Source organism: Salvia hispanica, chromosome 4 (assembly GCF_029641045.1).
Source record: "Salvia hispanica isolate PSC_SH4W2 chromosome 4, Shi_PSC_v1, whole genome shotgun sequence".
NCBI lineage: Eukaryota > Viridiplantae > Streptophyta > Magnoliopsida > Lamiales > Lamiaceae > Salvia > Salvia hispanica.
This window is the reverse complement of record NC_142695.1, coordinates 4,422,112-4,433,473: the sequence shown is the minus strand read 5'-3', so window position 1 is coordinate 4,433,473 and position 11,362 is coordinate 4,422,112. Positions and strand designations below refer to the sequence as shown.

Sequence of the window (11,362 nt, the reverse complement as noted above, 5' to 3'; positions counted from 1 at the left end):
ATTTTTTTATTATAAAATTATTGTTTAATATAATAAAATACGAAATAATGATAAATTTTTAAAACGACGAATCAGTGTCGCCGCCGCTCATAGCTTTGCCGATTCTTCTCTCCGCTTCAAATCCATCATTTTTTCGCATCACTTTGCAGAGATTTTGGAACAGAACACAAGTCATGGGGAAGGAGGGAGAGATTTGGGACGATTCTGCCCTAATTAAAGCCTTCGACCACGCCGTTACCAAATACAAGGCAAACCTCCATGCTATATTCTAAGCACCGCCTGAAAATTTGTTTTGTATTGCTTGTATTTATCATTTTCGTTGTTTTCCAATGCAGGCGATGAATGTAAAAAGTGAAGAGAAGGCCATTATTAATGCCGAGGAAAGTTTACCAGGCGCTGGAGCTGATAATGGAAACATTGAGTGTGCCTCCAACATTGAGTGAGTGTGCTTGCACTAATATATACTTTGATGTGATTTATTTGTTACAATTTTTATATGGCTATGATGATTATGATGATGTTAATGAAAGCAGGAAACAAAATATGCTGATTAAATCTTGCTTTTTGGTTTAGTGTAAAAACTAGGGCATCAATTTGATGTATGGAGAGAAATAAGAACTGTGAATTTTAGAAAAGATTAAGTTGTTTCCACCGGTTATTAGTAGTACCAGTTACATATTGAGGAAAGGAATATGGCTATTTAGCTCAACCTTTCTTATGTCTTAGGCCTCCACTGTTTATACTGAGCTCCCTGTAATCATGGCTGATCTTAGCATTATTAACTTTTTACTGCATGTTAGACAAGCTTTGCCCCCCTATAGACAAACTGTAGAACTTTTGAACTATTGTAGGCCGTATCGCACGAAAATAGAGTGTTATGGACTTGTTAAAGAACCATATATACTTGTTCATGTAATCATGAAGGCTTTCTCTTAGTTCAATCGGAGTTTAAAATCTGCCAAAGAGCTTTGTCAAAGATTCCACAGGGATATTGTTTTTTTGGGAATGGGTTTCCGCTTATCAAGTGCAACACTCTATTAGAGTAGATGTTCTCGTAACGGAATTCTATAGCAGTGCTCCGAGTGCATCTTTGGAGGTGGTGTATTCACGACGCAATAAGATGTCAGGGAAGCCTGTTTAGGCTTGCTTTATTTACCTTTCAGTTATATTATTTCGTTACATGCTATTTTGTTTATTAAGTGCCTTTCTTTTGAAAGGCTTTTGCTTGGGCTTGTTGATTCAGTTCAGTCCAGATATAAATAGTGGTTTTGTGGTTATTGTTTTCATCATATGGATAATAAATTATTGAACATCTATAGCTGTGACGGAATTCTTGAGAACAGCCTTAACTTTATCAAATTCAGGCGCTGTTGTTTAATTTTGAACTTCAAACTTACATGTAATGCCCAATAGTTTCTCCTTCAGATGCGTAAACTGGAAAGTTCTCTTCTTTAGTATGCGCATAGTGCTTTTATAACTTCAATTGCAAAGCATCTGAGACTGAGATAACATATTTGATGCTAAACTTTCTTATTTGATGAAGATTTGTCCAGAATGATGACAGCCTTTTAAATGGACTGGAAACCACAACACAGGTCGTGGAGACTGCAGAGACTTTAGTAAGCACGGAAGATTCTCCTTTGGAGTTAGGTTCTTCTGCAAAATGTGTTGGTTTTTCCAATATTCACGAGTGCCCTGTTCCACCCACCAATGACATTTCTGCTACTACATCAGTTTCCCAATGCCAATATACAGTCTCAACGGATATAAAACATCAAAATGAAGCATCGTGCTATTCAGATGGTTCAGAAGAGTATACCAAGTTGTTGAACAAATATTATGAGATTGAGAATCAGAGGCAACATATTCTCCAGCAACTTAACCAATACAATAATTGGAATAATCAATATCCCTATTCCAGTACATCCATGACTGAAGAGTATCAAGCATCTGTTCCTCAACCCTATGGAACTGTAGCTTGTAGCTGCCCATATGGCTGTCAAAATTGGGTTGTTCCATGTAATTCATCACCTGCTGCTTGTTCTGACGGTAACTATATTCATACAACTTGTCTTGCAAAAGGTTCTCCGAATGCCAATTCTGAGCCTAAAAAGGATCCTGATTTTGTTAATATGGCGATGGCCGCTGCTGAAAAAGCACTTTCATTAACAAAGGAAGGAAATGGAGGTGAGATGTTTTCAATTGTTTTAATCCATACATGGTTTGTGCATTATTTATATGCTTGGGATGATTAATTAAAATTTTGTTTGTGGAAATATTCCTCCTGAAACTTACTTTTCCGTACTTCCAAGAAGTGAACCGACAAAAAAAATTAGAAATTACAGAGTAGAGTTTTTTTGTATCATCAATTTAAGAGTTTGATGAATTCTACACTTTGAATTGATTAGCCTTATTGAGTTTTTTTAGTTCACAGTCTCATAACCAATGTTGTATACTTGTATTGTTGCCTTCCTAAGCAATGCACTCTGTTCCTTATGGTGAATTTCAGGGACATATAAAGAGCTGGGTGTTGAAACTGGGCAATCTCCCGAAAGCAAGTCTACAACAGATCTTGATGTGGTTCTGAGGGCTTGGTACACTGCAGGACTTTATACTGGAAAGTAAGGATATGCGAAAACATTACGTTTGATAAGTTCTTTCAATGCTTATCATGTGGGTTTTGAGATTTCAGTTGATCTGTCTTCATTTGATTTTGTCTTCTGTGTGATCTAGGTATCTTTCTGAGCAGTCTTCGGAGGGAAGTAAACAAGGTTGAGGCATTTGAGGTTCGAGTCTATGATGTAATGCAAGCAAGAGAATCATGTCATTTTGACAACCTGCATATTGATATTACTGTTGCAACTGTTTTATTCTGTACTTGTTGGGAGGACCTCAATATATCACTATGTCCACAAAAATATAGTCTTGATAGTGGATGACATATATTTTTATACTACTATAACATTAGTAAAGTAAGACTCTGTAATGTACAAAAAATATTCTTTGAATAATTCTTCTCAAGGATTAAATTCTTGGATAATATGATTCATGTATTTGAAAACATATTAGGATTTTGAAACTATAAAATTCATTTAGTTAAAACAATGTATTAAAATAAAAAATACTACTATATAATACAAAATGTAAAACATTAAGGAAGAAGAGAGATAAAATTATCTCATTATAATAACATTCAATCAAATTTTCCAAGCCTACATGGTAAATAACAAAATATAATTTGAATAATCGAAACTGGAAATATGAACAATTACCCTGAAATGAGTCTTCTACAAAACTGAAAAAAAGAACAGTTTCCAATGTAAGAAACAAACAAAAAATTGCATTAGTTATTTAATTATAAGTGCTGCGTGAATCTTAAGCATGGATTATTGTAGAGATAATCCATGTTTTTCAAAGATGCGCCATAAAAGTATTTGTTAATTACAAATGATCCAATAAAAGTAAGCCGTTAGCCGTCCATATCCGAAAATTGAAAATTGGGCGAATTTTTAAAAAATGGACGACTATGGGATTCATCTTTTCAAAGCAAACCTACAAACAAGCTGGACCATCTAATGGTAATTCTTGATAATTGTCATTTCTTCTTTTAGTTAACGTTGAGTAATGTTTGCATAAGATTGTTTGAACTTCTCATCTAATGAAATTAGTAAATAGGACCCAAAAACTTATCAAATGACACCCATATCAACTTTGTAATCTATATTCACGGTTTCTTTTGCCTTTGGATCCACATTCAATATTTCGGCCAAACTCTGCCGTAACAAGATCACTTTCATCTTGATCTGCCATAAACCAAAATCGTTCTTCCCTTTAAACCCCTCGGTCTTCATTCTAGTTGTTGTCATCGCTTCGTTTGATCGTTTCCCATAGCATAGACAGTGCCAATTTAAACTTTTTAGTGATACAAATAAGATTAAACGAGCGAGACGTCACACAGTTCGACCCAAAACACATAGCATTTATATTCTTATAATTAAACTAAATTTAAAAATCAATGTTCAACAAAAGATTATTTTCATATTTCTTCTAAGTTCATATATTCAATAATTAAAAATAAGTGTGAAGTCTCTAATTATAATAAAAAATAAAAAAAATAAAATATCTTTTTATTATTCTCATTTATGACTTATCTCTCTAATAATTTTTCTTATTACTATGTATAGTAATCCCTAATTAATGTACGCATCACCCTCCTATTCAACAATATGTCACTATCATTCCCACACGATACTGAAAATCAATTACTCAAGCACAAATCAAATTAAATCCATTCCAAAAGTCTGTATTTAATTCTTAAAATTCAATATTCATACATATATATATGGAATCAAAGTTGGACTAAAAATTCATTGATAAATAATAAATTCAAGCTGTGAGTGTTCCTAGGGCCGGCTTTGTAATTTGCTGTTTGCAATTGATTCCCTCATCGAATCCATATTCTCGTCTCATTCATACAAAAATACACACAGATAGATACACACTCTCGTCTCAAATAAACACACACATTCACACACAAAAACAACCATGCCATTCCCATGGGTTACAAACACAAATCACTGAGCCCGATCATCTTCATCTTCGTCTTCGTCTTCATCCTCTCAATCATGACCATCACCGTTACACCCGATGCATGCGGCCCGAAACACTCGGGCCCGATCGTCCCCACGACTCCGCTCGTTAAATTTCTTGTAACCCTCCAAGAAACCGCATTTCGGGCTTTCGGGCCGAAGGACTTCGACCCGAAGCTCTACGTCGACCTCTCGCTCAAGCGAAACCTCTCGGCCGCGGTCGAGGCCTTCGAAAAGCTACCGAGAAATGAGTCCGGTTCGGTTCCGGTTAAGGAACTGAACCGGTTCATGGAGGAGTATCTGGCCGCGGCCGAGGAGGATTTGGTGGTAGTCAGCCCGGTTGACTACGTGGCGGAGCCCGAAGGGTTCCTGCCGAAGGTGGAGAGCCCGGAGGTGCGGGCTTGGGCCTTGGAAGTGCATAGTCTTTGGAAGAATTTGTGTAGGAAGGTTTCGGGCCGGGTTCTTGAGAAGCCCGAGTTTCATACTTTGCTGCCGTTGGAGAACCCGGTTATCATACCCGGTTCCCGGTTCAGGGAGGTTTATTATTGGGATTCTTATTGGATTATAAGGTTAGTTTTTCTTTTTTTTTTCTTTTTTGGTGATTGCTTTTTATTAGTGGTTGATTATAGAGATTGAGATAGCGACAAATATAATGACATGTAACCGTATATATTTGTCTTGTAATCTCTATCTAACTAGAGACGTGTAGTACTATTAAACAAAGTTCACGAGATATGTAAGTATGTGAAATTAGATAAGAACAACAAATGTAGAAACAACTTTTCATGCTTTATAGTTATGATTTTGACTTGGCTTCACATCCGGAATTTGAAATTTGGTGATAATATTTTTCGATATACGGAGTATCATAACAGGATAAGTTCGAACGAAAAATCATAAAATTTGATCAAGTTGCATATCAAGTATAAAATTTAAAATACAAAATTCCATTATTAATGAATTTAAATGTGCAATATATTGTTGATGTTTTCTGATTTAGTTCTACATAAATGAACCACATTGTTTTACGGGCGTTAAATTCTAATGATTTTCTCATATCAGATATTCTCTCAGTCCGCCAAATATCCAATTTTTTCTTTTTCGAAAATCTGTCAATAAATGTCTCATTTTATTTTTACTTTATTTGGTAAGTGGACCTTACATTCCACTAACTCATTTCATTAACATTTTATTATAAAACCAATATATAAAAGTATGTATCACTTTCTACTAACGGAGGGAGTACTAATATTCACCAAATTTTGGTGATGCGATAGTTGCAAAATAATCTAAAAATCATAATTTTTCGGCAGATCTTTAAAATTGCAGAATCAGAACTTACAAATTCTGCTAAATATACTATCTTCATCTTATTAAAAATCCAATGGATCCTAGTAGTATATAGCACATGGAACAAACTCAAATGAAACAGACAATTTTTCATGGAATGGATGAAATATACCATCAACATTGTTAGTAGTACATTAGTAAGTAGCATAACTTATGATTTAAGAAGAATGTGTTGTGATGCAGGGGTTTGTTAGCTAGTAAAATGTATGAGACGGCTAAAGGGATGGTCTATAATCTCATCTCCCTCGTGAACGAATTCGGTTATCCTCTCAACGGTGCACGTGCCTATTACACTAACCGGAGGTAAAACAAAATTGATACGAGATAGTCTCACACACGACTCTATTTACTGTTTTAATGGAATGTGATTGGTTATTGTGCAGCCAACCTCCTCTTCTGAGCTCAATGGTCGTAGAAATATACAACAGAATAAAAGATGAGACTTTACTCGCAAAATCTCTTCCTGCATTGCTCAAGGAGCACCACTTTTGGAACTCGGGTAACTTCCGATTTCTTGGATTTCGTTATGAAATTATCCGAGTTTTTTTATGTAGTACAAAACGGTCAAATTAAAATTACATAATTGAATTGAAGGGGTTCATAAGGTGGTGATTCAAGATTCTCTAGGCTTGAATCATAGTTTAAGTCGATACTATGCAAGATGGAATCAGCCAAGACCAGAGTCCTTCACTATTGTATGATTTTTTTAACATTATCTAACTTTATAATAAAATTATTTTATACTAAAAAATAGTGTTGTTAAACTAGAAATTTGTGTTTGCAGGACACAGAAACAGCTTCTAAACTGCCAAGCAAATGTGCTAAAGAAAAACTATATAGGGAAACGGCTTCTACTGCAGAATCTGGGATGGATTTCAGCACTAGGTGGATGAGGTACGTATTTCGTCCACTATTAATAGTCTCGATAGAAAACGAGCAAAAAATTAAGTCATATTATTAAAAATCGAAAGAGACTAATTTTGGTGGACGAATCCGATCTAACGTTTCTCTATGTGCATAAATTAATTATTGTATTGGTTCAGGGATGAATCTGATCTAACAACATTATCTACCACATCAATTTTACCTGTGGACTTGAATGCTTTTATTCTCAAGGCAAGAATTGGCTTCATGTTCATATTTTTTAGTAAATACATTGTGGAGATCATGGATCACATAGGACTAATTAACTAATTGTGTGATACTATTAATTAGATGGAAATTGATATAAGCATTTTGGCAAATGCAATTGGAGATTCTGTGACAGCAGAGCGTTTCAAAGAAGCTTCTCATGCTCGAAAAAAGGCCATCGATTCTATCCTTTGGAATGCGGAGAAGCACCAATGGCTCGATTACTGGTTAACCGATCCTGACTCATCCGAGATCCACAAATGGGACGCTTCGAACCAGAATAAGAAACTATATGCATCCAACTTCGCTCCCCTGTGGATTGAGCCTTTTAGTTCAGGTTCGCCCGCTCGATCTTTTTACCATAAAAATTTGTGTAAGATCTGTCTAATACTGATATGGTTAATCTATCCCAAACTTTTATCGTTGTCTAAAAAAATGTTTTTTCTTAAAAAAAATCCGAAATTCGTGAAAAGTTTGATGTGTGTTTCGTCTAGCATAATTAGGCTTTGTAACGAAGTGGATTTTCGTGTGTTAATCCATTATCTACTTAAGAATCCGATAAGCTGACTCATCGTTCCATCGGCACGTTTGACATAGATTATGTCAAACGCGACACTAATCAAAACTTTTACGTCGTTTCATGACACATTTTACAAATTATTATGCATACCAAATAACTTAATCTTTGTATATGTGATTGAAGATGTTAAGTTGGTGGATGAAGTAGTCTCAAGTCTTGAAAATAGTGGTCTGATTTGTGCTGCTGGAATTGCAACTTCTCTGATAGAATCAGGGCAGCAATGGTGAGTAGATTTAAATTTTGTCCTACAAATGAAGAGTTTTGGTTTAGTGTGGTTAGTTTAATTACATGACTTCATATATAGGGATTTTCCAAATGGTTGGGCACCTACTCAACACATGATTGCTGAAGGACTTGTGAATTCTGGGACTGAAAGGGCTAGACAGATTGCTCGAGACATCGCCATCAAGTGGACCAAGACCAACTATGTCGCTTTTAAGGAGACGGGAGCAATGCACGAAAAATACGATGTACGAAAATGTGGAGCCTCCGGAGGCGGCGGTGAATATAAACCCCAAGTAAGTTATTTCATTTTCCTCAATATGCCTCAATATTTGTTACTACTTGAAAGATGAAATCCGGAGTACTACTTATTGTTTATCAGAAAAAAAAATTCTTTATAAGGAAACAAATTCAATCAAATTTGTAAACTTCTAGTACTACATTATATGCACATGACTTTTTCACACAACCTGCATTTTTTTTGTGAAATTAAGAGCATGAAGTAGTCAATTCTTATTTCTTAGTTTAATACTATATTAATGTGGTGTTAACTGTTGAGCAGACAGGATTTGGCTGGTCGAACGGTGTCGTATTGGCGTTCTTGGAGACATTTGGATGGCCACAAGACCTAAAACTTGACTGCACTTGAACATAGAGAGCATTGACATTTCTATTTGACTATGTAGAGACTTTCGTATAAAATAATAAATTTTCATGATAAATGTGGATTATGGAAAAATAAATTGTCCAATTCAGTTTATAATTCCTATATATAATAGGAGAAGTGCATATCATATTTCTAATTACAAACATATTTCATGAATTTGATTGAGACATATAAAGTTTTTGACTATTGTTAAATCAGTGATCATACTACGTTAACTTTTTCATGTTGTTCTATTTTATTAAGTTTAATTTAATCAATGGAAAATTCATCGATAAGAACTTTTGGATCAATTATGATCTAATGTAACCAACAATAAAATTGCCTAGGTGACTATATAGGTCACAACTAGATACTCTTGAAAGTCTATGCTTCAATGTTTGTTTTTTGTTTATTCCATCATTAACATGTGTTCCTATTTGAGGTGACCAAGAAATTGTCAAATTACTAATGTCAAAAGGAAAGAGCTTTCATCATTGAACATTAATAGTCCTATTTTTTTCATTCTCTATTATGTCACTGGTTACTCATAACCAAAAACGTAAAGATCATAAAAGTAAAATTTGATTGCAAAAGGCAAAAACAGTGAAATATATAATCACCCAAAAAGATAAACTCAATGGTGTGCCAACTCGAAAGACTGACCATAAAACATGATGCCAATCTTAGGATACTCTTTAATTTAATCATATTCTTCTATTTCATGCCTTTTGGTAAACCCCCCTTTTCCTTTTCTTTACTTTTTGCCAGCCGTTCATTTTTCATTTGCTCTGATCAAAATAAAATGATCAAATTAAGGGTAAAACTATCATTAAGTACTGGAAAATTCTTTAGAGGAAAAGCATTTAAGTTAAAATTGATTAGTAGCATCATACTTATCACTTATGTATGCATGACACAAGAATAGTTAGGGTTGCTTGGCTATTCGAGACCAAATTTACACAAGATAATCCGAGTTAAATTCATTTGTCTTGAGATTAAAAGACACATATTCATGATTGATTGTTTTGAGACCAAAGTACTAGGGTAAATTCACAACATGCAATGACGATATAAATAGTAGTAGCAAAATCAAAACAATATTAAAATTACACTCACGCTAGAGAAGATAACAAATGACAAAAATACAAATACAAACAGCATCATGCATGACCCTATAATATCAAACACGTAGATGTATCGATTTTGCAGCATACAAAAAATTCAAGGATGCCCACATACAAACTCCTTGAACAGAGATTTAATTATCACAAGTAACAAGAAAATAGATAACCTATGAAGCAAAACAAAACAAAGCTAAACTATATTTCTAAATTGGGTACCGCCTACCCAAACATAATATTGCGGACGATAGAATTGTACGCACCTACCCAACCAAAACACGTCTTTAACCAATTTACCTGATCAATGCCTAATATTGAGATATTGTCATATCTTATGTGAATTGACTCGCTAATTTAAGATGGCGGAAGCCCAAACAAATTCAAATGACGCTCACACAACGAACAATACAATCTCCTCAAGATCATTCAAATTACGCTCACACAACAAACAATACAATCTCCTCAAGATCATTTAAATGACGGTCACACAACAAACAATACAATCTCCTCAATTTGTGATCTGATGACCACAAGTAGAAGAAAAAAGATCTAAAACAAAGTTATAGTCCTAAATTGAATGCGGCATACACAAACATTATAACACATACCATAAGAAAATCGATGAAGGTTTAAATAGTAAGTCTCACATTGCGCTAATCAACATTATGAATAATATTTATAAGACTCAGTTACATGCATGTAATCGACCATATTGACCATGGTTCCCTTGCATCTCTTGGATTATTTTGTTGTCGTTTCCCACTTGCCTCTCTTGGTTTGTTTTTTGTCGTTTCTTATGAGTTAAGAACTTACAATTGGTTTTTAGTGTTGTCTAATCCTATATAATGCTTTATTATTGGTAACAGTAGAAAAGTTTCTCACTCCATGCTTAACACAAATAAATTGATTGGAACTTCAAAACAATTTTGATAAAATTACTAAAAATCTAAAACAAATCCTAATTGAAAAGGACGAAATATAGCACTACCAAAATAACTCATCTCTGTATAGTTCTAGAAAATTGATAGCTTTAAAATTCTGCAAGTATACTATATATATCACCTTACACAAACTAAAAAGAACAAAATCATAAATTAATTTTTGGACGAAAGGTATTCAATGATGGAGTGCTACATTAGATAAAGCTAAAAGGAGAATGCTTTGTTTTTGTCCCTACCCTATCTCAGAATCTATTTGCAGAGCGTTTCATCATATTTTCCATGCAATGATGCAATGTTCTTGCACTACCCCACGTGCTCCTATATTTTACTACTAGTAGTAAGATTAGGTATTTTTAATATACATAAATTTTCTAATTTTTTATTAATAGTAATTAACTGCTACGGCCGGTGGTGGAGCCAGGATCTGAAAATGAAGGAGGAATATACATTACAGTATTATAGCTTGATTTAGTGCGGACGTGGCTATTTTTTTTGTGTTCGTGGCGATGCTGGAGGCAAACTTTACGTCCCGATAAGAGGAAATTAGTTGAATGGAGGCCAATAAATCCAAAGTTGGTGTTATTTTTTTTAGTGACAAATGTTACTTAGAATTCATTAGTAGTATGTGTTATGTTCATAATAATTTTTAAAATAGTACTAGTAAAATTAATACTTTCACAAAATGTCAATTGGTAGTAGCTAGTAGTATTAAACTATGAAACTCAATCTTGAGCTAAAAATATCTAAATTAAATGAAAATGACCGCTAAAGAAACTAAGATA

The 11,362-nt window shown here is 34.2% G+C and overlaps 2 protein-coding genes across 2 annotated transcripts; both read left to right on the top strand.

The window, feature by feature from the left end:
- Positions 1 to 55: 55 nt before the first annotated feature.
- LOC125194334 (uncharacterized) lies at positions 56 to 3,042 on the top strand. Its single transcript, XM_048092503.2, has 5 exons — positions 56 to 248; positions 336 to 439; positions 1,544 to 2,187; positions 2,510 to 2,621; positions 2,734 to 3,042. Exons 1-5 carry the CDS (start codon positions 174 to 176, stop codon positions 2,774 to 2,776), a joined length of 978 nt encoding a protein of 325 aa, XP_047948460.2. The 5' UTR covers positions 56 to 173; the 3' UTR covers positions 2,777 to 3,042.
- A 1,326-nt stretch (positions 3,043 to 4,368) lies between these two features.
- TRE1 (trehalase 1) lies at positions 4,369 to 8,594 on the top strand. Its single transcript, XM_048089730.2, has 10 exons — positions 4,369 to 5,158; positions 6,123 to 6,242; positions 6,323 to 6,438; positions 6,534 to 6,634; positions 6,724 to 6,833; positions 6,983 to 7,055; positions 7,155 to 7,407; positions 7,774 to 7,873; positions 7,955 to 8,168; positions 8,435 to 8,594. The coding sequence occupies exons 1-10, from the start codon at positions 4,557 to 4,559 to the stop codon at positions 8,519 to 8,521; spliced, it is 1,776 nt and encodes a 591-aa protein (XP_047945687.1). The 5' UTR covers positions 4,369 to 4,556; the 3' UTR covers positions 8,522 to 8,594.
- The last annotated feature ends 2,768 nt before the right edge of the window (positions 8,595 to 11,362 follow it).

Excerpts from the sequence above, each read along its gene's own strand:
- LOC125194334 (XM_048092503.2), top strand. The coding sequence starts at position 174 with ATGGGGAAGGAGGGAGAGATTTGGGACGATTCTGCCCTAATTAAAGCC. Across the intron at positions 249-335 it reads ACGCCGTTACCAAATACAAG|GCGATGAATGTAAAAAGTGA; the intron begins GCAAACCTCCAT and ends TTTCCAATGCAG. Across the intron at positions 440-1,543 it reads GAGTGTGCCTCCAACATTGA|ATTTGTCCAGAATGATGACA; the intron begins GTGAGTGTGCTT and ends TATTTGATGAAG.
- TRE1 (XM_048089730.2), top strand. The coding sequence starts at position 4,557 with ATGGGTTACAAACACAAATCACTGAGCCCGATCATCTTCATCTTCGTC. Across the intron at positions 6,635-6,723 it reads GACCAGAGTCCTTCACTATT|GACACAGAAACAGCTTCTAA; the intron begins GTATGATTTTTT and ends TTGTGTTTGCAG. Across the intron at positions 7,874-7,954 it reads ATAGAATCAGGGCAGCAATG|GGATTTTCCAAATGGTTGGG; the intron begins GTGAGTAGATTT and ends CTTCATATATAG.